The 26,546-nt window shown below is 56.6% G+C and overlaps 1 protein-coding gene across 2 annotated transcripts in view; it reads left to right on the forward strand.

Moving 5' to 3' along the window:
• Positions 1-26,546, forward strand: part of UNC5B (unc-5 netrin receptor B) — an 81,274-nt gene that overhangs the window by 35,713 nt on the left and 19,015 nt on the right. For both annotated transcript variants that reach the window (XM_046027401.1, XM_046027402.1), the window contains exon 2: positions 25,587-25,811. In XM_046027401.1, coding sequence (XP_045883357.1) covers positions 25,587-25,811 — 225 coding nt within the window. The remainder of the gene's footprint in view (positions 1-25,586; positions 25,812-26,546) is intronic.

Genomic DNA, 26,546 nt, shown 5'->3' on the forward strand with positions numbered 1-26,546 from the left:
GCAAATCGGATTTTCTTCTGGCAGCTGCCCTGGCCTCGAGACTCACAGGCCACAGGACCCACCTCTCCATCTGCAAGAGCAATTTTCCATTTGCTCCATGATGGGCGATGGAAGCCTTTGTGGGCCAGTGTGTCGCAAAGGTGGCCTGTACCATAATGAGTTTGCTTTTAAATGCTGTCTCTCACTCATGTTGCACGCGCCTGCAGACAAGGTGATGTAAGTTGCAGAGGGTCCCTGCGAAGACCCTGAGCTCTGTCTCCCTCCGATCTCCCACCACACAGTCCTGGGCAGACAAAGGGATGAATGAACCAAGAGAGAACTCCTGTCCTGTCAGAGTCTCATACTGAGTCTTATACGGGAGCTCAGGCGGGGAAGAAGTGAGGACGCTATTTATTTTTCTTTAAGCCTTTTTTTTCCTCTGGGGAAAAAAAAATCCACAGGCTGGGGGTGTATATTTCCAGTCTGTCATTTCGTTTGTTGTCAGATTGACTAGACTTTTCTGGAAGGCTGCTGCTTGAGGTGTACTAGGTATGCGGGATTTGTAAGTATGGAAAGTGACACGTAGTGAGTTTAGAACAAGGAGAAGTGAGTGTTTTTCTCTCCCTCCTTGGAAGAGTGAGCTGTGATCTGTCTTAAAATAAGTATCCTGTAGATTACAATGTGTTTCTAAATGTCCGTACTTTAAAAAAAAAAAGGAAAGGGGAAGAAGTTTCTGCTCTCTCAGTGGCCCCTGAATCTTGAGTTTGAGCTTTCTAGCTCTAGTTACTTCAGTTGTTCCCTCTCTGTGTGTGACTGTGAGCTGGTCTGTTGCCCTCTCTGGGCCTCTGTGTTTCCATCTGTCAAATGGGACGATGTTGGGCCTGGGGCAGCAGAAACCATCACAGAGCCCCTGGCCACAGTACGTGGCTCCCGTCTGTGGCTCTGTTCTAGGGTGGACACCTTTGACCTGTACCTCACGGGGGCCCGGCATCAGTCCTGAGCCCACAGCCTCCGGCCCTCTGCCCTGCCCACTCCTGTTGGCAGTGTGCACCTGTATCTCTCACCTCCTTCTAATCTCAGTCACCCCATGGAGGCAGGACTTGCATTGCATTGTACAAAAGAGGAAATCAAGGCTTCAAGAGGTTGCTGATGATAACAGCTGCTGGCAAATTTTAAGATTTTTATTGTGTGCCAGGCACTGTGCTGAACTTGTATTAAATCGCCCCCTTTAGTGCTCAGAGCAACACAAGAGATAGGCATCCTCTCTCCCATTCCGAGCGGAGGAAGCAGGTTCAGAGAGACAGTGTCTAGCCCCAGGCCAGAGCCCTTCCTGGGGACTGGCGTCACTAAACAGCAGCACCTGTGACTCTGGGGAGAGCAAAGGCATTGAAAGCATGATCGTACATTCCAGAGACAACCAGTCAGACCCTGGCAGTCTGTTCTTCCCACAGGAGCAGAGGGCAGGCAGGGAAGAGGGGCAGGGGTTGGGGAAAAGCGGGGGCTTTTCCTGGAGAGCTCCAGGCTGCGATGAGCTAGGGCAGAGCCCAGGCTGTGGGGTCCCAGGGTCTAAGGGCTTTTCTACCCTGTCCCTCTTAGCTCTTTGCCTCTGCAGCTCACACCCTGACTCCTCCGCCCACACCCTATCCCTCATCAGCTGTGGGCTTGGGGGATCCTCAAAGCACTATCAGACATGCCAAACCCCACAGTGAGGCCATCTTAGCCACCCTGCTCTGTGGGGCCAAGGCCCAGGAGCCGAAGTAGACAGTTGCCTAAGCTTCGGCCCTTCCCCTGGCACCATGCCCCAGAGATCCTGATGCAAGGAGAAGCAACGGCACTTCCCAGAGACAAGGCTTGCTTTCCACAGCCCCTTATCCGTCACCCGGGCCCTTGCCCGCAGCAGGTGGGCAGGCTGGCCAGCCCAGCCCAAGTGGGACATGCTGGAAATGGCACTGTTTTGCTGTTTTGGTTCAGGCTATGGGGTGGAGTGGTGTGTGTGTGTGTGTGTGTGTGTGTGCACGGCGCACGCACGGGCGCACGTATTCTGAGTTTACTCAGTCCCTGGACAGTTTGGGCTTTGCTTCCCTTTCCCTGGGGCCCTGCCAAGCTCCCTAGCACCTGGTTCACAGCATTTTCAGGCTATCAGAAGCTGGGCTTCCCCAAGGGCTGCCAAGGGGAGGAGGGGCAGGAGTGCTGGGTGGGGCAGTGAGCACTCTGCCTCCCCAGGGAGCCCCATAGCCTGGGGGTGAAAGGTGAGCACCGGTGGGATGGGGGGCGCCCAGAGGCTAGAGCAGCTGCCTCAGGAATGTCTGCCAGGAGGGATCCAGGCAGGTCCTGTGGCTGGTGGGGGGGTGTCACAGCTTGAGAGGGCATCTCAAGGACCCCCTCCCTGCATGTGTGTCCCTATTTACCATATCATGTCCGCTTACAGACCAGCAGCGCAACCCCCATTCAGCAGGTGGGAAGCTGATGTCTAGAGAGGACAGAAATCTGCTCAAGGTCACATCCAGTTAGTAGTATTGTTAGGACTGAACTCCGGGGTTTCTGACTCTTGGTTGGATGCTCTTTCTGCGATAGCAGGTAGTTATCAAATTGATGTAAATTACATGCAAATGTCCATGGCTCTCTGCACCTAGCATGGCAAGGTGTGTCCTAGGGGAGCTGGTGGGGATCTCTTCCCTTCACAGACTATCAGATCCGATAAGGCCCATGGAGATCATCCTGCCCGCCCCAAGGCTTGGGTCCCAGTGGGCTGTGGCTAAAGGGGAGGGGTGCGAGTTGGCTTTGGGACTGTGGGCGCCTGGCGTTCTGCTGCGGTGGCAGAGTGGGGCCGACAACGCCAGGAAATAGCCAGAGGAAGCCTCCAGGATGGGCCCCCAGAGTCTATAAGACGCCATGGGCCCAGCACAGAGAAGTTTTCTCACGCATCCTGGGAAGGTGACTAGCTCTCCCCAAGCCCCCTGGGTCCCCGTCAGTAAGCCAGCCTGAATGGAGAGGCTGGGTTGGGGAGATTTATTTCCTGGCTTTGGAACCAGCCATTCTCCCTGCCCCCACCTTCCTCCTGTCCAGAGAACAATGGGACATCCCCAGAGAGGCCTTCTGGAGCAACAGGTGCACAGAGCAGGGTGGATGGCCTCTGGCCCCCACAGACTCCCCGCCCCCAGGCTGTCACACACTACATGAGCCTAGAATATTGGCCAGGCTTGCAGAACAGCAGCCGGAGGGACACTTTTTAGAATCCCTGAGGCTCTTTGAGAGATCAGGCTCCGGTCCTCTCCCCGATCTGGATCCAATACGTCTGAATCCAAGATGCATTTGTTTGCTTGCTTACTTATATCATCCAGATAATGTTGCCATATTGCCCCCCATAATCGCCCCATAATCCCGCCATCCCAGACCCAGCCACTGCTTTCCTATTATATCAGTGTCTTTCTCTCTGTATTTCCTTCCAGGCTCAGGCTTGGGTTTTTTTATGGCAAAATCAAAGTCAGTGCTTCATGTCACACTCAGGGCTCCTCGCTTAACCTGATTGCGCAAGCCTTTCTCATGCGCTTACACAGACGTCATCGTAGCCCTGTTCCTACCTCAGAATCACCCACATATGGGCAATGGATATACTTGAATTTACTCCACCAGTTCCCGCTGTGGGGGTATTTCTCCCTGGTAAATAGCACTGCTGTGAACATCTCCATGAACCCAGCTTGGCTGAGCGCTTTGGGAGAGCTTCCCAGAATGGAATTCTGGAGAAGACATGCCGTCCTTGACCCTTGTGGCCACATAGCTTTGTGGTTTGGGAGCAAAGGTTATCCCCAAGTCATCATTCTCCGAAGGTGGCAAAAGGTGTTTTCCAGATATCACACACTTCACCAGCTATCCCTCGCTGTGGGGGAAGGGAATGTGAATTGGAGACAAAAGGAGCTCGGGCCTGGGCTTCCAAAGTCCCTAACTTAGAAACACCGGGGGCCCTTAGGGACCTGCTTTACTAAGCGGTAATTAGCGCCATCCATCTGCAGTGAGATCTGGAATAAGCGGAAGCCCTTTCAAGCAATTTGCTCTTTTAATCTCACCCCTGTGATCTCATTTAATTTTCTCAGCCAAACTTTGTTCACTGAGGGTGCCAGAGGCTCCCGGCCGAGCTGAGTTCTCACCCTCCCCAGATGGGGTCGACGGTGAGCTCTGCTGGCATCGGTTGGTTTCACATGTGGAAGTCTGGATCCCAAGCAAAAGGCCTGCCTCCATCCAAGCAAAAGGGGATCGTGTAAAATACAGAGGCAAGCAGGGCATCTTCCCCTACCACAGGGGAAGACGGGATAGTTTAGAGTTATGCTCCTCGGCATTGTATGTGTGTGTGTGTGGACTGGTGTGGGGCATGGCGGGGCAGGGTCCTCAGGTAATCCTCCCATGAACTCTGTGGGGTTGGTGTATGATCACCCCATTTTACAGGAAACTGAGGCTTTGAGTCTCAATGACTTGTCAAGTTCCCTACCATGTCCTGGGGCGGGGTGCTACCGTGAGAATGTCATGGTGACTGGATAAGTGGTCGTGTGCCTACCGTACCCTGTACTACTGCCACTCATATAACCTCTCCAGCCCTGGCCCTGGCATCTCCAGGAAGGGAGACTCCGCTGAGCCAGCAGAGCTCCTAGGCTGTCAGCAGCCAGGCTCAGAGAGAGCGCCACGGTGATTTATGACTGCCTCGTTCCCTAGAGCCCTGCCGGGTCTGCTGTACTTACTGACTAATGGAAGCCCAGCACAGAGGGAAATAATTCTGCCAGGAGTTGGCTTCAGTGACAGGGGCAACCTCCACTGCCTGGGGGTGAGCACAGGATGGGGAACAGAGGGAAGTCGAGCAGAAGCCCGAGACAGAGGCATACAGGAAGCTCTGAGAAAGCAGATGGAGCCCAAACAGGGACTCAGAGGTGCAGAGGATGGCCCCGTCTGGCAGCCCAGTCCCTGGACCAGCTTCTCCAGGGCCGCAGTGGGGAGCCAAGAGGTGAGCCAGGAGTCCAAGGCCCCAGATGTCCACCAGCATACCAGTCTGAATATTTGGTGTGGGTTTTGATATTCATAGACATCAGAACTTCTCACCTAACTCCTCAATGACAGATAAGCAAGCAGGGGCCCAGAGGGGGTCAGGGACTTGTTCAAGGTCACACAGCAGTTGATTACTGAGCTGAGACAAGAGCCCAGGTTCCCTGCCTCCCTGGGATGTCACAGGAACATTCCAGCCAGAGTTGAGCCCAGGGGAATGGAAAGGAAGGCCATAAAAAAGGCATAGATTGTGAGGCAAAGCAGAGAGTGTGGAGCTGGGAGGACAATCTGGTCCAGGGAGAGGGTGGGGCACAGGATTAAGGAAGTATATTAAGGAGAATTGGGGCAGTCCCAGTAGCAAGAGGGGAAGGGGTCCAACAGCCAGTATAGACCATCCTGGCAGGAGCAGGTTAAGGGGGAACCCGGAAAGCTACGTCTCATTGGATCTCCTCTGTCAATTAGCAAGTGCTCCCTGAGGTTCTTTGCTAGGCACAAAGGGACGAGCAGGAGGAGAGTCAGCTGTACCCCTAGATCTTGCCTTGCTCCTCTCCACCTGCATCCCCCCAACCAGCATGTCTGGCCTTATAGTAGGAAGAGAAGGGCCCTGAGCTCAAACCCCAGCTTCACTGCCAGCCCTGCTTCTGAGCCAGGCATGCCATTCACCTCTGAGCCTGTCTCCTTACCTGTTACGTGGGACCATTCTTTTCATTACCAAATGGACGGTGAACTGGAAAGTTTGGGCTGAGAGTTGCCGCTGGCCTCCAGTCAGGTGTCTAAGGACCCCCGTTTCTCACTGGGACCCCCTTCCCTGTCAGGCCACCCAGACCAGTCACATGAGGTGGCTAGCGCCTCGGTAATGTGTTCAGTCTGTGAAATGGGCAGAATCAAGGCTGCTGCTCCGGGCTCCCGGCTCCCCTCCAGCCCCAGGCTGGAAGGCATCCCAGACTGGGTGGTGAGCTCCCGCCTCCGCACACCAGGTGCTGTGCAGAGGGGCCACGTGGGTGTGGAAGGTGTTGGCCCTGGCTGGGGATCCAGCAGCGATCTGGGGCTTGACAGTCAGAAGGAGTGAGGAAACCTGCGTCTATTGCAGGGCAGAGACGAGGCTCTGTTCCCTCCCTGGATCCGGGGCGGGCTGCGGCCAGGTGTGTGAGGAACCCTGCCAGCTCGCCCGGCCTCAGCGGCTCCCACAGACAACCCGTGTGCCTGCTCTGCTCCGGGCCTGTGCTGAACCCCGTAGTACGTGTGATCCGCGCCAGGCAGGCCACGTCCTGATACCCACTTTCCAGACGCAGCACAGAGGTCCAGGGACCCGAAGCGATGTTTCCAAGGTTGGCGCTGCATTAACTGAGCACTGTTGGTAAGCGCTCACCTGAGCCAGGTGCTGGCCTAAGTGCTCCACACACAGTCAGCTCGTTCCTCCCGGTTATCTGCTAGGCGAGGGACTCCTCACAGCTCCATTTTCCAGGTATAGAAAAGAAGGAAAAGCCTAAGATCCCACAGCTATCGATACCACTGTTCTGCCCTGGGTGCATGCGGGAGCTCTTTCCACTGAAAGCAAGGGCCCCCACCCCCCTGGTGAGACGTGGGTGCCCTCAGCTCCAGGCGGGGTTCCCATCTCTAGGTCTAGGCTGCTCCATGCGTTGCCTCATGCTGGTCTTTGATGCCTGCTGGCCAAGCACAGGATGGGAGGGGAGGGCTTGCAGATCAGGAGAGCCTGGAGTGAAGCCCTGGAGCATTCAAACACTCTTGCTTCATAAGTGTCCAGAAGCCAACCCATGTTCCTCCAAACCCAGCCCTGTGGCCCTCAGGACACCTGGCTTCTCACTGAGCTGTGTGGAGGGGTTGGTTTCACTTGTGCCTTTCCCGGAGCCCTCCACTCCAAGCATCAGAGAGCAACAGGACAAGCCATGTTCTTGGAGAGTGTCCTTTTAGAGGAAGAAGTTGATCCAGAGAGAGGAAGGGACTTAACCAAGGTCACACAACTTGGGGCATCCCAAGGAATCTTTGGAGTTCCCTCAAGAGAAGCAGGAGGAAGAGCTAAAGATGGGTTTTGCCCACCTGGCTCATGCCACCTGCTCCCAGGGTCGCCCAGGTCCCCACACTTGTCCCACCCTACCAACCCCAACATTGTCTTTTCTCTTGAGGTTGGTGGCCAGTCGAGGAGAAGATTCACCAGTGGGTGAAGACTTCTTCCCCAGAGACCTAAACATCCAAAGCCCTTCTTCCCCCTGCCCGTCCAAGAACCCGCCAGTCACCAACCTGTCTAAGAGCCAGCTGGCGGATGACAAGGGATAGGCTGAGCCTTGGGGTGGGAAGCTGGGATAGAAATGTCCCAGCCTTACCTCGTGGGCAGGGTAGAGGGAGGGTACATGTAGCTATTCATTAGGGAAAGAATTGTGGGTGATCTTAGCCTTGGACAGCCCTTTACAGGTTATAAAGCACTTTCACTTCTATAAGCAGAACCTACTGTTCACCCCGTCTGGAGATTCAGAAACTGAGACTCCCAGAGGGGAAGTGGTTGGCCCAGGGTCACATAGCCCATTAACGTATGAGCAGGACTCCAACCTAAACGAGGTTTTCTGGGCACGCCGGCCGGACTCTGTGCTGGTTACTTTCATGTAGGTGATGATTTACCTGAACGGCAGGCCTGGGAGGTTCCTGCAGATCTCTCCATTTTATAGAGGAAGAACTTGGGGCACGGAGATGATCTGCAGTGGGGTGCCCCGGCCCCAGTCCAGCCAGGTCAGTGGGCCCGGGCCCTGTGCGCCCACTCCTGATGCTGAGGGGTGGACAGCCCCAGGCAGCCGCACGTCTGCCCATCTTGGACGTGGGAACATGGTGCCGGGAAAGACGCCGGCAACAGCACGGTTTGGGCTTGAGCCAGAGCCTCCAGGGGACAAAACAACCTTTGTCATCATCCCTTTCAGTAGAGAGAGGCGAGGGGCACCCAGGGTCAGGGGTGGAGGCTCTAGGGCCCACTTCCTTCCGAGGCCCAGCGGAAGTGGCTCAGAACTCCTCCCGCCTCCTGCTCAGAGGACGGCTTCTCAGCTTTGGTCAGGGGTCTCCAGCACTTGTGTTTCTGTGCCTGAGATCCAATCTCAGCTCGAGAAAGCATACCTGAGATTTCCAGTGTTTCTTTCCAGGGGCCCCATTGTAGGGACGACAGGCAGAGGTGCTCAGGGACCACTCCCTCTGCCCCCACCTCACTTTCCTCACAACTCCAGGGAGGAGGTGGAGGCAAGACAGGCAGGCTGGGCCCGGGCCTTGAGAGGCCTCTGATGGTACCGGGTGTGGCCCTATAATCCCGCTGGCTGGCTGCCCTGTTCCCTAATTAAAGTGTCCTTTCGAAAATGCCCTCGGGTTCAGGCCCAGCAGTGTTGGAAGAGGCAGGCACCTCCCAGAAATCTCAGCAGCTTTCTCACCTCCCCTGGAGGGCCTCGAGGCCCAGGGCCTTTGGTCATCCTGGTGAGGCTGGGGGAGTAACACACTAAAGCTAGGACCCCAGGGCTGTGCCCGTCCCATCTTGGTCCCTGTCCTCCCCAAGCCACCTCTGTCCAACAGCCCTCGCTGAAGGCAGCCAGCTGTCCTTGTCCAAGAGCCTGGAGAGCGTGGATCAAAGGCTCTATTGAAGAGACTTGTTAGAGCGCGGGATGCCAGGGGCAGAAGAACGGGGGCCGGGGGGAGGTAACCCAGAAGAGTGAGTCACCCTGGGCCAATTGTGGTGAGTGGGCAGTGGGTGGCTGGAGCCAGCTTTTCGGGCTGGGAGGAGAGCCCAGCCAAGAGGCCCAGGAAAGGGTTGTGCTGGCAGCTCAGGACTCTGTGCAGAGGTTGTCACTCCTGCCTGGGGACCCCTCCACTGGTGAGCAATCCTTTTCCTCCAAGGTCCCTTACAAAGGTGGCCTTCTGGCCTGGTCGGTGCTGCGGGGCAGGGCCGGGGAGGGCTTTGGCATCTCCGGAGTCTTTCCCACGCTGGAGGCCCAGAGTCCATGGGGCTGTGCTGAGGGTGTAGGGAGAGTGGCCGATCCACACCCATGAAGGGTGGTCAGAAAGGAGTCACTCCGTTACTGGGCTAACCCCAACTAACCCCTGGGGTTAAGTTGGGAGTGAGTGGAGACAGTTCAAGTCAGGGATGGTGGAATCTTTTTTTTCATCACTTCATTGGTGTGTCTGGGTGTGTCCTGTGTTGAGAAGGAGTCTGAAGCCCTGTTCAGGCATTGATTAGTGATGTCTGCCACAGCCTCTGGAGGGGCCCTGCTGCTGTGCGTTTGAACCTGAACTGGATTTCTCTATAGCCTTGATACTCTCTACCATCCCAAGACTCTGAGGCAGACAAGGACTCCCTCATCCTAGGTCTGCCTGTGGGTCCTGAGATGCCACTGGAAACTAGTCTCAATTTCTCCATCTTGAAAAGGGGGAGAAGGACTTCACTGAACTTCCCAGGCCTTGACTCCCAAAACTCATCATTCTCAGGGTTCCCGAGCCCTTTCCTATGCCGCCCTGTGCAAGGTGGAGTGTGCCCGTACTCCAGAACCTTCTCCCAGTGTGGACCTGAGCTCTGGATTTTCACTTTCACTGGCTGTGTGATTTGGAGCAAGTGTGTTAAGCCCTGAACCGTGGTTGGCAAAGTCGGGGCAACAGTGCCTGGGCCCGTGGAAGCTATCTGTGTGCTCTGAGCGCTCAGCTCCAAGGTGCCATGCTGATGAAAGTGTCGGAAGAGCTGGTTTCTTTGTTCGCCCCTGACCTCAGCTTTGCCTGGGAATTTTGATGGGGAGGGGGTGAGTTGGGGGGACTCAAGGAGACTTTCAAAGCATCGTAGGCCCAGACATTCCTGCTCTCCGCCGCTCTCTGCTGTGCTGAAACTGCAGCCCCAGCCCAGGCTGGCTTCTCCCTAAACTCTCCAGTCCCTCCCTCTAACCAGCCCCATAAAAAGGGAGCAGGGCAGGAGGGAGTCCGGCTGCAGACTTTGTAATTTGGCTTGGAGGCGGCTCCTGTTCATTTTAACCAGGCTGTAATTACGGCTGGCACCCAACACCCCTCATTACCGGAGCCTGGAAGGAGGACTGTAATTATAGCATGCTGGGTCCCGGCTGGAGTGGTGGGGGGCCAGGCAGAGTGGGGGGCTGCAAGGCCAGCAGACAGCCCTCCAGGTTGGAGCCCTGGGTGCCTTCCTCAAGGCTCCTCATTTCTCTTGCTTCCAGAGCTGTTCATGGGAAGGGTGGGGCATAGGTCGAATCAAGGCCTCTTCTCAGGGAGAAGAGGATCCAGAGGAGCCCAGGTAGTCCATCCATTCATGCAAAGAGCATTTATGAAGCACCTACTGTGTGCCGTGCTGGCGCTGGGGGTCGGCAGTGAGCACACACGTGCCATCCTACCAGGGACAGTGTTCAGGCAGCAAATGCCAGTGAGGACATCACACTGCTGAGAACATCTGAGCATGTCCACGCTGGGTGGCAAAGAGCCACCATCCTGAGGCCTGAGTGGCCCCAGGGGCCCCGTTCATTCCCCTGGGGCCCCTCCCCAGACTCACTTGGCACGGCAGGGGCTCCGGGACCCTGGCCCAGGGCCCACAGAGGGGGTTCAGTGTTGTGACTGCGACCGGGCACCTGCCCCTCTGGGGTGAGACAAGAATCTGGTGGACACCCAGGCATTCAACAAGGAAATACACAGAGTACGTAACTAAAAATGGTAGCAAGGGCAATAAGGAAAAAGAAATACCCAAGGAAGAGCCAGGGCCCCAGGGTCATTGGGAGGAGCAGGCAGGAGCTGGGCTCTCTGAGGAGGTGACCTTTCAGGGGAAACTTGGAGACAGAAGGGCTCAACCAGGTGAGGGGAAGTGGGGCAATGACTCAGCAATCCAGGAGTCTCCACTGGGGGCTTGCAGCTTGGGGTCTGATGCTCTGGGGTGTCCCCACGCTGGCTGGAAGCATGAACAGCAGTGGGATTTCTCCTGCACATGGTGCAAAGAGCACGGGACCCTTGACTGTGGACCTCCAGTCCAGGCCTAGCTCTGCCAGAATGCTGTGTGACCTTAGGCCAGTCACACCCTCTCTGGGCCTTGGCATCCACATCTGTCCACTGGGAGGCCCCGTAGGCCACAGCCCTCCTTCCCTGCCACCACCCCTGGGTATTTGAGGAGGCTGTGACCAGCAAGTCCTGTTTAAATACTACATTTTGGAGGCAACCTGAACTGTAAAGCAAGGACCCCACTGACAGGATGGGGGTTGGGGGCCAGAGAGTTCGGACCCAGAGCTCGGGGCTGAGAACTCCGGGCTGTCCTATTCTCTTTGCTGAGTTATTAAGAGCTACCCGGAAGTAGACACAAAGGCAATTGTCCTGAGCTGGAGTCAGCCCCTAGCCCCCCAGCTGAGAACAATCGGGGAGGAAAACCAAGGCCGTTTGTCCAGCACGGAGTGCAGCGGCGGCGGCGGCTGGGAAAATGTCGAGTATTCCCTAGCTAAAATTAGACACCTACTAAACCTTTACATCAAGGCAACCTGAAGCTTCTATTGTTTTGAACTTGCCATCCCAGAGGACATGGGGGTAGGAGGGTCTCAGGAGAAGAATGTGACCGTCCCCCTCTCGGGCCGGACCAGTGGCTGGTGCTGAGCCATCCCCTGCTCCTTGAGGGTGCCCAGTAAGGTGGAGCGGACCAGGGAACAGATGGACAGATCGGGGGGACAGGGCGGGGAGGCGCAAAGGTCTGACTGGCCAGGGTCACCAAGCACCGGAGGCTGACACAGCTCTGGTTTCCTACTGGAGACATTCTCCCTTCAGCAGTGACACTGTTATTCCCCCGGCGGAGTGAGGGCGTCTAGAAGGAAGTGCAGGAAACATAAACAAGAAGATAAACAAGAAATAAAAATAAATTGGAAAATAACTCTCCATCTTTCCTGGAGGAAGTAGGCATCTCTTGGCTCATTGGGGACAGGTCCTGCCACTGGCCTGCCGAACCTGGCTTCAGATCTTTCCTCCGCCACCACTTGGTGACTTGGGCAAGTTACTTACCCCACTGAGCAACTTGAAACAATGGAGATAACTATCACCGCAACCTCATGGGGTTGTTGGGAAGACAATAGAGATGATGTAGATAGCGACAATGATAATAAAAACAATAGCACAGCATACGCCCAGTAAGCCCTTTTGATGTGGCATGTACTGCTCTGAGCGATTTGGGCATGTAAGTGTTCAACCCTCCCATTTTGCAGATAAGGAAACTGAGGCCCCAGAAGCTAAGGAATGTGCCAGAATGCAGGTGCAGGGGGCACTGTCATTATCCTTAGCGCCCCACACCAGAGCCAATTTAAGCTAAGGTGGCCGGCCCCACGCTCCTACGTGATTCCTTTGGTTCTTTTTGAAAGGTCTCCAGCTGAATCACAGAAGCTTAGGGAAGGGTTGTTGACCACTCAGCACCGCCTGTGGGCTAGGTGGTTTACATTTCTGTTAGGCAAGAGATGGTAGAGCTGTGGGCCAGCGGCAGCACCTGGGAACATGCTGGAAATGCACGTTCTCAAGCCCCATCGCGGACCTGCTGAGTGGGGGTCCAGGGGTGGAGGAGGAAGGCCACGGCGCCCCGGGTTTCTCTACGCCTTCCAGTGGTCCTGGCGCATGTTGCTGTTTGAGAACTACCACGGTGGAGGTTGACAGGTAGGGGCTTAGAGACAGGGAGATCGAGATGTAAGGACCAATAGCCCTGCCCTGTGACCTTGGGCAAGTTACCTAGCCTCTCTGTACCTCTCAGTCTCCTTGCCCACAAGCTGGGGGTCCTCATAAGAGAACCAGGCTCAAAAGTTGTCGGGAATATTCAGTTGGACGCCAAGTGCTCTGTGCAGTGTCTGGGAACCAGCTGGCCTGTAACCGTCCTTGTCACCAGTTCCCCATGTGACCTTGTGTGACTCAAGGCCATGGGAAAGGGAAGGTGGGTCTGTGTGGCCAGGGAAGCCCATGAATCACACCCAGTCCTCCCTCCAGAGCAACCTAGCAGAACCGAAGGTGACCCCACTCCTGGGGCTGCGGGGACGAGGGCAGCTGAAATGGACATCTGCCCCCTACCGGGCTGGCTCCCCATCTTTCAGGAGCCTTCAGTGTTAACCAAAGAGACCCACGAACCACACGAGGCTCTTTGCTCCACCCCTTTCTCAGGGAAAGAGCAAAGGCGTCTCCAGGGAAACCAGGTTTGAGAATGAGTCTGGAGACAGGGCCATCTCCAGACCCTGGGCTCTTGGGCTCAGGGCCCTCAGCTGTACGTGGTTTCCAGGAGTGTGTCTTGGCTCTTGTCCTCACCACCTGCGTGTTTTTGAAGGTTCTTTAGAGGCCTCCGGGGAACCCTGCACTCCTCATCCGTGCCCTCCTCCCCAAGAGGAGGCTCCTGGGACCAGGCCAGGCAGAGAGCACAACCGCACTCCCAGGCTCCTGGAGAGAACTCTCCCACCGCTGTCCCCAGGTCCTCTGAGCCACCCACATGCCTTAGTGTCACGTCGCACTTTCACACCTCTGGCCCGAGCCGTCACTGAGACATGAGCACAGTTGGGCTAATGATATCACGTCCGTTTTACAGATAAGCCCAGGGCCCAGGACATGAGGCAGCTGGCCTCCTCACGCAGGAACCTTTTCTGTGTTTTCCTTCCATGGAGCCACACTTCCCCCTACGTCTTTTCCTCCTGACTTCTTTATCCCCCTAGCAGAGTGGGGTGGACCCCGCTCCCACTTCCTCCATGCCATGTTTCTCCATGTTTCTCCATGCCATGTTTCAGGCTCTTTCCTCCCCTCTGCTCTCCCTGGAGCCCAGTGACACACCACACCCCTCCCTGGAGAAAGGCCTTGTCATGGTGCACAGGGACCGGGCACCTACCCCCTCATACTTCCTCTGGCTCCGGCTCAGAGGTCAAGGTGAGCAGGCCGATCCCTGAGCCAAGGAAGCCTAGTGATTACATCAGCAGGTACAAACAAGGCGGCAGCAGCCAGGCTGGGAGTCCCACGGGGCTGGAGGTGGAGCTCCCCCTGCCCCACGCGAGTCTGTTTCCTTCCCTCCTTCCAGCTTGCATCAGCCTTTTGAAGCTCCATGTCATCACTGAGTGGGTCATCACCGAGTGGGCTGGGGCTGGGATGTGGGGCAGGGTGGGGAGCGGGGCACCTGGCCCACACCTGGAACCCAGAGGAAAGCCTTAGGGCTATTGATCAAGAAGTCAGCCAGGACTCTGGCAGCCCCAGGAAGGCATAACCACCATTTCTTACTGCAAAATGAGCAAACAAACAATTATAAAACTTAGAGCACCGGGCTGCCCACCTGGCAAAACAGTTTCACACTTGTGACCTTGGTGTTCCTGACAACCCCAGGGGATTGAAGCAAGTAAAAGTGGCCCCATTTTCCAGAAGGCAAGATTGAGGCTCAGAGGGAAGTGGCTCGTCCAAGGTTGCTTCATGAGCCAAGGATTTCAGCCCAAGAAAAATATAAGGGATTATAGGGGCCTGGAGAATGAGCATTCCCTGGGGTCGTCCAGGTGGAAGCAGTCAAAGCATGCTTCTAGGAGGAGGCGGACCGGCTGGCTCCCCGACTGAGAAGGAGGGAGCTACAGACATAGCTATCGATTTATTTCTGCACTGATGGTGGGTCCGCAGGCAGAGGGACATCCCTGTGGGCCTAGGCTGGAAGCAGACGGAGCAGGAATCTGAGAGTCAAGATGTGGGATCCCTAAACTTGAACTTTTGCTGGGAGCTTCCCGTGGGTGTGACTGAAGCTTGACCAGAGCTCGCCAAGGCCCTACCACAGGTGTGATCAAGGGCAGATGAGGACATCTGATGAATGAATGGAAGAGTGGGCGTGAGTCCCTGCCCACCACCCTGTCTCCCTCGAGATGTGCCTGAGTGGTCATGTGGGTCTTCCCCTTGGCCTGGGGCACCTGTCCCCCATGTCTCCACCGCTGAGAACTCAGCTGTTCACCCAAGACCAGGGCCAGAAAGGCAAGGGCAAGAGCACTGGGCTGAGTGCCTGGATGCCCACGTTCCCGCCCCTTTGCTTCCCACTTGCTCTGTGACCTGAGACCAGTTAATCCAACCCCTGGGAGCTCGAGTCTCCATGGTCTGCCTCCCTCGGGACCCATGGAACCCTAGCCCAGTCTTGGCCTTGTGGAAGAGGCAGAGCAGCGGTGTGGATCGAGACCAGGGCTGGAAGTCACCTTCCCTCGCTCTCGCGGCCTGGGCGCAAACCCAGGTGGATTCCAGGCCCAGAAAAAGGACAAGGAGGAGCCCCGTGCTGCTCACCTCTCCCTCCCCTGCTGGCACTCTCAGCTTTCTCTTTCTCTGTCCCTCTCCCCGTGACTCCACCTCCACCTCTCATCATCTCTCCTCCTTTGTCCCAGGGCCCGTTTCAGAGATTGGCAAAGGCCAGAGCCTGCTGCCCATTTTCTCTGGCCCTGCTGTGGTTCTCTTTGTGCAAACGTGATGCCCCGATACTAGGGTTGCTGTAGCCACCCACTGGCGGTTTGCCCTTGGACAAGTCATTGCTCCTCTCCGGAAGGACGAGTTTGGACTCAGCCTAAGGACCCCATAGCCCAGAGTCTGAGCTGCCTCTGGGTGCCTGCCGGGTGGCCCACAACCCACACTGGTGCAGGGTCTGGCCAGGCGCGGTGATGGTGCTGAGGGCAGCCGGCAAGGATCATAGCGGGTTTTCTGCTTTGCAGTGTGTGGGCGGTTGTCTCCCCTTTGCGAGGAGGGGTTGTTCAGCCCGTGAGTGTGAGGCAGAGAAGGAGAGGAAATTTGTGCCCTGGGGCTCCAAGAACAGGCCTGACCCTGGACTTCTCAGGAGCGCATGCAGACAGCTCATCCTGAAGGAAGGGCAGCAGGGACCTTATCACTGCCCCACCAGGCAGTCCCTGAGCCAGAGGCTGTACCTATGGGCTTTTTCACTCTTCCGCGGGACAGTGACGGGACCCTGGGCATCTTTCTGCTCAACACCCAAATGTGCCAAGCCACCGATGTCATTGCCCTGTGGCCTCCCGCACCAGCTCTGTATTCTCTGCTTCTCCAGCGACCCGGGATGCGGTGCGGGGGGCAGTCAGCCACACTGGCCCGCGCCTGTGCCGTGTGGGACCGTGCTGAGCGCTAAAGGTGCTTTGTGCATTTGGCTTGTGGTTTCAGAGTCTTCAGTTAAGGGCCTTGCAAGGGAAACAGAATATGGAACTGTATATCGTGGGACCTCGGGAACAAATAGGCGTCCTGTCTGTAGTCGGAGAGGACAACGTCCTGGGTTAATTCTGGTAAACGGGGTGGGAATAGGTGGTTTTTATTTTCATTCTTATTTCTTCCTCAGTTGTCATCAGAAAAGGCCAAGAGGGGAAAAGAAAGTGTTTTCATTAGAAAGACAAGGAGGATTTTTAAAATAAAGCCCCTCCTCCTGCCCTGGGAGTTTCTAGAGCCCAGTTTCTCTACTGGCTTTTCGGCTCAGGTGCTGTGTGATTTTGAGATCAGGCCACACCCTCTCTTCTCTCCGTCTTGGAAGACAAGGATTAGATGGTCTCTGAGGTTCCCTGGGTTAGCAGTGTCCTATAGGATCAAGTTTCCAAAGGGACTGCGTTTGTCCCAGGGCTCAGGTGAGCCCAACGTGTGTGCGTCCCCTCTGGCTGCTTCCTCCCGCCTCCATGTGCCACCCCAGGTGTTGGGAGAAGTCCTGCAACCCCAGTAGGTCCAGCTAAACAAGCAAACAGGATTTCCAGGTTCTCCAGGAGCTTGCCTTCCAGAGAGCAGACTTGTCCAGACACAGACAGGGAACAATCAAACACAGGAAGAAGGGATTCCAGAGGTGAACACTGTCAAGAAAAACAGACAAATAAGCAAAACAACAACAAAAAAACCCAGGACAATCTGGGGATGGCACAGGGGGAGAGCAGAGGAGGATCGGTGTACACAGCCCAGTCAGGGAGGGCCTCACATGGGAGCGGCAGGTGGCACTGAGATCTCGGGGACAGAGAGTTGCTGCAAGAGTACAGAGAGATTGGCCCGTGGTGCGCGTGCATTCCAGGAGAGAAGAGCAAAGGCCCTGTGGTGGCAATAAAGGAGGCACATTCAAGGGGCAGGAAACATGCCTGCGGGTGGGGGCGGATGGCTTGGGGCGCAGTGATGATGGGTGAGCCTCTGAAGTCAGAGGGTTTGGTTCTGCGTGGGACTTCAGTCCAGGTGCAAATGGCAGCTGTCAGAGGCTGCAAGCAGGAGAGGGGGATCGACCTCTGTTTCACGAGATGGCTCTGGCTGCTATGAGCATCTCGGATTGGAGGGAAAGGGGGAAGGTAGGGAGCACAGTAGGGACGTCCCAGCAGGAGGACCTAGCCTTGGGGAGGAAAAGGGAGCCCTCCCTAGCCAGGACTAGAGCCACTCAGGTGCACCCCATCCCAACTCTGAATGGAAGAGAGATGACCAAATAAAATAGAGGGTCCCCCAGGAGGCCTGAGCCACAGCCATTGCCTCAGAGCACTGACATAAACAGCACTAAGAAAGGAGTCACTGTCCCAGCCTAGTGGCGGGGATCCCGGGGAGAGGGTGGTGGCCTGTGACCATGGGTGTGGTCTGCGGGTGTCTGCTGCTGGGAGCGTGTGTGTGTCTTGGTGTGACACCAGGCTAGCAACAGGTCCCTCCAGGCTAGGATGGATCTCTGTTTGGCTGGGCCGTCCAGAACAAGTCTGGGACTTGTCAGGCCCCAGAGGTAGGGAGCCCAGGTGCTGGGGTGAGGACGCCAAGACCCTCTTCCCTTCTGGCAAGCTAGTGAACTCTGGAGAGGCTCTATTTGCTCATCTGCAAAATGGGCAGGAAACTAGCTGCCCCCTGCTCATCCCTTAGGGCTTTGTGAACCAAAGGAGGCCTGTGGTTTAACAAGAAGAGCTTTGGGTTTCTCATTAGCTGTGAGCCTGAGCTTGTTCTTTAATTTCCTTGAGCCTCAGTCTCCTCCTCTGTGAAATGGAACACCTAGCTCACAGGATTACTGTACTGATGGTGTTTGTTATCACACTGCTGTTGGTAAAAAGTTATTTTCTGGAATGTGATGCATAAGGGGGCTTTGAGCCCCTTGTCTGGGAGAAGAGGTGGAAGCAGAATGCACCCCAAGCCTCCTTAGGGCCCAAGCCTCCAGGCTTAGTGACACCCTGGGACCTAGGGCTTGGAAGGGGAGCCAGAAATTAGCCCTAGAAAGGCCCGGGCAGAGGGAGTCCAATGACTGAAGGAAAGGTGTGGGAGGAGGGACTCCTGTGTGGAATGCAGCCTCCCCAGGCCCCACTGAGAGTCTGAGGGTAGACCGAGTAACCATAGTGTCCCTCCTGACTTTGTAAGTCGTGTGGCCCCCAGTAACATGGGGCCTGGGCTCCATTCCGGGACTCAGTGCCTCCCATCAGTAACATGGGGCCTGGGCTCCATTCCGGGACTCAGTGCCTCCCATCAGTAACATGGGGCCTGGGCTCCATTCTGGGACTCAGTCCCTCCCATCAGCTCTTCACTTGCCCTCACTTGTCCCTGAGTCCTTCCATTTCTCAGGGTCAGCCAGACACCCCCCCTTCAGGATGTAAGCCGTTGCTCCAGCTGGCCATCACGGTGAGGCCGCTTCCTGTGGCCAGCACAGGAAGTGATGTCATGGACCCAGGCGTGTCTACAGAGGGTGTGGGAAAAGGGCTGTGCAAGGGGCCTCTTTTGTTAGGAGTAACTCAGCGTCCCCCAAGCCCGCCAGCCCCCATTTGTCATCGGTAATGGCCATTGTAACTGCCTCTGAGGGGGGCCCCAGCCTGAACCCCACAGCTGCCAGAAACCAGGGCCAGATGGAAGAAGGGCTTTGTGTCCAGGGAGGGGTCCTTCCATGGGGGGCTTATGTGTTTTTAAAACATAATAAGTGGGCTCCTTCCCCCCCTCCACTCTCTGCATTCCCCACTGAGCACATCAGCCTCGCAGTGAATGGAAGAGATTTTCCATGCAGTGGGAGGTCAAGTCTGGCGAGAATCAGCCCGCGTCCAGGGGCTAGAGAGACTGTGATTGCTGATGATGAATGTGCCCAGCGTGGGGTGTCTCTCTCTCCCTCACCTCCCGCCTGCTCCCTTCTCCCCTTCTAGTCCTGCCCCATTGGCATGGGCGCCGCCTCAACGCCAGCCAGCCCTGGAGACCCACGGCCCTGCTCAGCTACAGATGCCCACCTCCTGCTGCTGAGCCTAGGGGTCTCGGGACTGGCCCTATCCCCCACCTGGGGACACAGACTGGAGGGTGGGGATGGCAAGGCCCTCCGTACCCACCAAGGCGGCCTCATGCTCAGGTCTCTGCTCCGGGCAAGACCAGAGGCAGCCCAGGCTGATATGGGTGGTGATGAGTTTCCATCCCAGGCAGGGGGAATCCAGAGACAAAACGTTTGCCTCCGACCCAGCTCTGCCCGTGCTGTCTACCCTCCTCAGCCCCGAAGCGGAAACTGCACTCTGCTCCGGCTTGGCTATTGATTTGCTGTGGGATGTTGAATTAGTTACATTCCCTCTCTGAGCTGGTGGAATGTGGGGCTCCAGGACCCTTGGACTGTGACTTTCTGTGCTTCTGCCTTTTCTCCCCTTTCTTATAGGTGGCCCCAACAGGTAAAACAACCTCCCCGAGGACTTGGTGGTAGAGTGGGGATTCGAACCCATTCCTCGCAGGGTCACCGTCAGGGAAGCAGGAGCATCTGGTGATAGTCTCCCTTGTAGGAACGTCTGAACACTGTAGTTTTAGCTTCTCCCTCTCCTCAGGGATAGCTCTGGAAAATGCAGTTTCTTCACTTTGGTCCTGAAGCCACTTCTTTCACCTCCAAGGCCTGGCTCCTGCTTATTCTAGTGGCTCAGATTATGAAACCTCTTAAGCAAGCCCATGGCCTTGGCTTCCTCCCTGCCAAGTGGGACCCGGTGTCCCCACACTGGGCCCTGCCCAGGCCTAGCCCCTGGGAGGGAGTGTTGAACCTAGCACAGCTCCTCCTGGCAGGTGGGGATGGGGCTCAGGCTCCCGGCTCTGTTTCTCTGTCCCTCAGGCTCCACTCACCTACTAGAGACCCCAGAGGCCGGTTACTCGGTCCTAACACCGTGGGAGGACACCAAGGAAGGTATGGCGGGCTCCCTGCTCTCCAGAGCGGCCACCAAAGCTATTAAAGGAAACTTGGAGCTGCCAGAAGCAGGACGTGCCCGCCGGACCCCCAACCTGGCCACCCCCCGCCCTCCATACTTTAAGTGGGTTGGGAGCAAAATGGAACTTGTCCACAAGGAAGCCAGGTTGGTGGTGAGGGGATGAAAAACTGTGTCTCATGACTATGGGAAAGTTAGGCGAGAAGGCCAGGGGAGGCAGCCCCACACTTCAGAGGAAACACTCTTCTGTGGAAACTCCGAGGTTAAAATTGTAGCAATGGCTGGAACCTCAGACAGCAAATTTCAGTTGAAAGTAAGAAGGACTTTTCCATTAGGTCAGTTCAAAGGAGAGCCTGGCTGAGACAAGCAGCGGTGGTGAGTTCCCTGTCCGTGGAAGGATGCGACTCAAGGTTGGATGGAGTGGATGGGGGATGTTGTACAAGACGGCCCTCACAGTAACCTCTCTCCCTGTGACTCTACATCTATGTGACACACGTGACACACGTGACAAGAACCTTCAGGCAGCTGTAGGTAAATTGGAAGTGGGGGTTTGAATGGCCCCCACAAGTGGTCCCACCTGGAGGTGCGGGTGGTCCTCGTGAGCTGAGGCCTGGGATGGGAGGGCCTGGGCCTGATTGGGAGAGCCCAGCAGCAAATAGTGCCTCCCCCTTCCTCCCTGGGCTCCCCCACACTGTGCCATAGGACCACAGTCTGTGCAGGAGGCCTTTGAGCGAGGAATAACAGTGGCAAAAAAAGGTGACCATGCTCAAAGGAAATTCGCTTCAGCAATTAAAAATGGACCCAGTAGGGGGCGCTTAGGTGGCTCTGTCATGAAGTGTCTGCCTTTGGCTCAGGTCATGATCCCAGAGTCCTGGGATCAAGCCCCGCATCGGGCTCCCTGGTAAATAGGAAGCCTGCTTCTCCCTCTCCCACTCCCCTGCTTGTGTTCCCTCTCTCACTGTCTCTCTCTCTCAGAAAGAAAGAAAGAAAGAAAGAAAGAAAGAAAGAAAGAAAGACAGACACACTTGGGGGGACATATTCCTGCCAGCAGGAACTCCAGATCTGGATCTGGCCTGGCACAAGCAGGCTGCCCTCAACTGGAGGCTCTTCTCAGGTCTGAGTCTCCTCTGGAAAGAGCCATAGAAAGCCAGGGCGACAGGTGATGGGAAGAGATGGCCCTTCCTCCCACTGACCAGGTGACCTTGCCATGGGGCAAGTCCCTGGGTGCCCTGTGTCTTCATCTGGAAAATGGGAAGATAATCCTCTGCTTGGGGGCTGTGGGAAGTAAATTGGGCAAAATATTTAAAGTTGCTGCCACGTAGTAGAAGCAAATCCCAGTTCTAACCCAGAAGTCAGATTCAGGTACCCGAATGCCCCGATTGTCTCCCTCGCTCTGCGGCTTACTGGCTGCATGGCCCTGTGCCAGTGATTTCATCTCTCTCGGCCCCTCTTTCCTTGTCTGTAGTAAAGGCATAATAATAGTACCTAATGCATAGGGCTGTGGTTCCCAAAAGCTGTGCCAAAGCACCCCAGGGTGCTGCACACATTCCCAGGGGTGCTATGGGAAATTGTTCATCTTGAAGGAAAGACAGCCGTGCTGAACAGCTGCCAGACATTGCCACAACTTGTTGGCTCAAGACAGCTGTCGATGTCAACATTGTATCCTACTTCTGTCCTTTTCGCAGCATCCTGTCTTTGCAGAGGTAGGGTTTGGGCATTCGGAAGTACTCTGAGTCAGACAGTGAGGGTGGTGGGGCCAGTCTGATTCCAAGACTGAGAAGCAGGACCCAAACGGCGTGCACACCCCGCACGACTCGTCACTGTGGCTCTTTAGGAATGGAGTACAGATCTTACTTTTTCTTTCAATTTATGGGTCTTGTTTTTTCTATTTTTTTTAAAAGATTTTATTTATTTATTTGATAGAGAGATTTCAAGTAGGCAGAGAGGCAGGCAGAGAGAGAGAGAGGAGGAAGCAGGCTCCCCACTGAGCAGAGAACCCGATGCGGGGCTCGATCCCAGGACCCTGGGATCATGACCTGAGCCGAAGACAGAGGCTTTAACCCACTGAGCCACCCAGGTGCCCCAAGGGTCTTGTTTTTTCAAAAGGCTGCCAAGTTGTTGGGACACACACGCACACACACACACACACACACACAAGCTGTTTAGATCTAACTATTTAATAAATAGAACCTCTAGGAATTTCTTTTGGCCTTGGGGTAAAAGTTACCAAGATACTAAAGACCAAAGAAGTGTAGGAGGCTGTGTGGTTGCGGGACTGTGAGTTCAGAGGAAAGCTGCGGGCAGAGGAGTCCCCTGGGGACCCTGAAACTCCATCAGTCTTCTCCCACTGGGCTGGCCCTCGGCCGGGACACCTGTGGAGACTCCCTCAACTGTGACGGCCCAAGCCAGGGGCCAAGCCAAGGAGGAGAAGTGCCCGCTGATGAGGGTGGGGACCAAGCTTAGCTGTTCCCCAGACCCTGGCAGCACTCCCCACCCCCCAGCCCCACTTTTATTGAACTTGGATTCACTGACCATCTACTACATGCCGGGCAAACATAGAGTCTGCCGGTGGTCTGCCTGGGGAGTTCTCTGGTCAGACCTGGTCCTTCTTGTCTCCCAACCACATCTGAATTCAGGACCCCAGGGGGGGTGGGGATGTTGTAAGGGGGCACCAGCTACATCAAGGTCCCCCCTGCCCTGCCAGGCTTGGGGAGGCATCGTTGAGGATCCCTGGCTGCATCCCCACCAAGGCCAGAGAGGAAGCTTTGTGCCAGGGTGGAGAGGAGGGCTGGGGTGAGGATCAGGGAGGAGGGGGGCAGGGGCGTCAGACTCGGGCCCTGCTGCACTAATGGACGTGTCTCCTGTTCAGTTTCCTCCGCCGCGTCTGCGCCTGCTTTATAAATGAGCCGCATTAGGGTTATAAAACCAAGTCATAAATACCGGCTGTAGTGCCGCAGAGAGCCAGAGCCGCCATCACCTGGGGGGCTGGGGGGCTGGGGGGCTGGGGACCGCATGGTTAGAAGAGGGAGCTAGCAAGTGACTGGACCCACGGGCTCCCCTGTACTTTCTCTGGTGACCTCCACCCCCTCAGAGGGAGGCTGGTCCCCCCATTTCACAGATGGAGGTGTTGAGGTCAGGAAGGGTGACTTCAGGCCCAGAGGTGGCTCCATCTGAAGTCTGTGCCCTGCCTCACCCCCCCTCAGGCCTGAGACTGAAGCAAGGCGCTCACGGCAAGGGCGGGGGTGGGGGGCATGGAGGCTTGCCCGTGCTCTTCTGCCCGCACGCCCTCCTGGCAACACCTGCTCTCAGGCCCCTGGGAGACGCTGTCCCACTCCCTGGGCAGGGTTTCACCTTGCTGTCAACTGCCCCAGCTCCCAGACCCCAGGGGCTGCCAGTCTTCTACCTAGACAGAGGAGTCTCCGTGCCCGGCAGAGGGAGGTGGGCATGGACAAGCCCTGGGATCCTCCCTGCCCTTCCCAGTTTAGCTGCCCACCAGCCAGGGAGCATCCATCCGTCGTTCCCCCACGTGGACGGTCTTCAGTTCTGAAACAAGGACAGTTGCAGCCTCGCTGAGCCTTTAATGAGAGAGATCTTAGAGTTGTGGGGTCCTGGCTGGTGTCAGGACAGGATCCATCAGGATTCTGAGACGCAGGGACACTCACAGTGAGCTACTCCAGCAGCAGGCGGTGTGGAGTCCTGGGCAGGATCCCAGATGCCGGGGGTCTGTTTATCGGCTTTAGAACTTGGCTCTGCCTCTTGCTAGCTCTGTGCCCTAGAGCAAGCTGCTTCATCTCTCCCAGCCTCAGTTTCCCCACATCGAAACCAAAAACTCCTATAAATACTTTACAGAGTTGTTGCAAGAGTGAGGTGAGCTGACTGTGTAAAGTACTAAGAACACAGCCCCTAATGCCAGGCGAGCGCTAGTTGCCATTTTCCATGTGATGATGTGCACATACTATGCGCTTGCCCCCTCCTGGGTGCTCACGCTTGTCTAGCTCCTGGGGTCCTCAGAACAGCCAGGGAAGGGTGTCGACCTCCCTGCCATCTTCAGAGACGAAGTACCGTGCTGGGAGTTAAACGGCTGTCCTGGGGTCCCAGGGAACATGCTAGATGGAGCTGCATTCACACTTTCCTGCTGACTTCCCCTTCGCTCCCATGGGCTGCACACACACACTCCCCCAGGACCGACTGCCTGGAGCCAGTGACAACCTGTGCATGTTCTCAGAGCACCTAAACCCCCCACCCTCACCCCAAGTCTTAGCAGGAGCTCCTGGGCTGCAAAGAGACAGCTTGTTTTGTTCATTCTGCTCTTGGAGAGCAGAGAACAGGGTGTCCCCTTGGCCCCTTTAGACATAGGGGGCTCCCTAGGGCCATGCATGTCCCATCGTGGCCTCCCGGGCTGGGGGGCAAGTGCTTCCTGGGACCCCACCCCACTGGAGGGACTGGGATGCTGGGACAGTGACAAGCCATGGCTGGCAGTGAGGGGCTAAACAGATGCACACCCCTGTGGTTTAATTCATTGTTCCCTCTGGAGCTTAGCCCCCTATCGCTCGCCCCAGCCATCTGATTGTTTGGCGCTTGGTGTAGGAAAGTCAATTTTCCTAAAGTGGATAGTGAACCAATAGGCTGGCCTGGCCTGGTTTCCCTCCCTCCCAGCGCTGGTCGTGGCCCGACCCTCTCCCTTCCTGTTTGTCTCAACTTGTGAGGCACTGTTCTTTCCAGAGAGGCCGGCGGGCTGGGGTTCCCATTTGGCCCCTTGTTGGGGAGAACGTCGTAGCGGGCACAGCCTATCTGTATTCCCAGGCTGGGCGGTTTTCTTGCCTGCTGTTAGGGTGGAGGGTGTGCGTTTGGCTGAGGTGGGAAGGGCTGAGGAGTGGGGCAGAGACTGCCCCGAGGAGGGGAGGCTCTGTGTAAACGCTGCTGGGGAGGTGGTCTCCCGCTCCATGCTGCTGCCTGCCTTGGGCATTCAGAGGAGGAGGCCCCGTGGGGAGGCCAAGCACCAAGGAACCAGACCTGGTGCAGCCACCCCACCTGACCCCACTTCATGCCTCTGGGGGTCCTGGCTTGTCTCCTCACCTCCACCAGCCTGGCTGGCTCGGGCTGCCAAGGGCAGCTGTGGCTTTAGGGCAAAACTGGCTGCTTTCACGTCCTGTGGCATCACCATGGGAAACCGGAGGGAGGCTTAGCAGGTCCAGTACAGGGGACACTGGGGAGGGCTAGAGGGGTGTCCTGGCCCAGACCATCCCTTCAGCTCTCTGGGCCACCCTGACATCTCTGTCTGGAAAGAAGGACAATCACCCAGGGTCAGAGAGCTAGGTCTGGCTCCAAAACATGACCTGATTAAGAGCTGGGGGATGGGGAAACTGAGGCCCCAGGAGGGCCAGACCTTGCCCGGGTCACAGAGGGCATCCCGCCTGGTCTCCAGCTGCTCACCGCCTCCCCACCAGCCTCAGCCTCATGAAGCCCGCCCTCCCTCCACAGGCACGGATTCCGGCAGCGAGGTGCTCCCTGACTCCTTCCCGTCGGCGCCGGCTGAGCCTCTGCCCCACTTCCTCCAGGAGCCCCAGGACGCCTACATCGTGAAGAACAAGCCCGTGGAGCTGCGCTGCCGCGCCTTCCCCGCCACACAGATCTACTTCAAGTGCAACGGCGAGTGGGTCGGCCAGAATGACCACGTCACACAGGAGGGCCTGGATGAGGCCACGGGTGAGCCTGCCCCACTCATCCGGTCACCGCCAGGGCCTAGGGGTCCCAGGGACGCTGGGTCCCGGGCCTGGCTCTACCCTGGGCTCTGTGTGAGACTTCACATGGCCACGGTGCCCCCGGGGCCTCAGTTTCCCCTCTGGGATTCATCCTGGATCCGTATCTCCCCATGCGTTGGCCACATGTCCCTGTCTGCCTTTGCACTACCAAATGAAAGAGCACAGAGTCCTTTTCTCTCTGTCTCCGTCTTACATCAGGGAGCAGTGGGGGACGACGGGGCAAGCATTTTTGCACACACACACTCTCACGCTTGCACACTCCAGCACCTGCTGTGCCCCCTGCATAACGAGGAGAAGCTGCCCCGTCCGCAGCCCCGGCCCCCCAGCACGTACCCAGGTTCCGGGACCGTCCTTAGTGTCAGAGGGCCTCTGGGTTTGTGGGAAGTGATTCTGTTCCCATTCGTAAGCTGTTGTGTCTCCTCCTCTGGCTGTGTTCGCTTTGAAGACAAGGTTGGTTTTACTAAGCAGAACATCATGGACGTGGTGCTGGGACAGAGTCTGGATCCTGACAGGGCACCCCCAGAGGTGCCCCCGAAGCCAGATAGGGGCTTCCATGTCCCCAGGCCCCTCAGAGGAGGTCCTTTCCAGGGCTCCAGGAGACCGCCACTGCTGGTGACCTACAGGTGGCCAGTGCCAGGCAGTCCCAGCCAGGCCCAGGTTCCCTCGCCCCACAGCCCGC

Source organism: Meles meles, chromosome 13, assembly GCF_922984935.1.
Source record: "Meles meles chromosome 13, mMelMel3.1 paternal haplotype, whole genome shotgun sequence".
Classification (NCBI taxonomy): Eukaryota; Metazoa; Chordata; class Mammalia; order Carnivora; family Mustelidae; genus Meles; species Meles meles.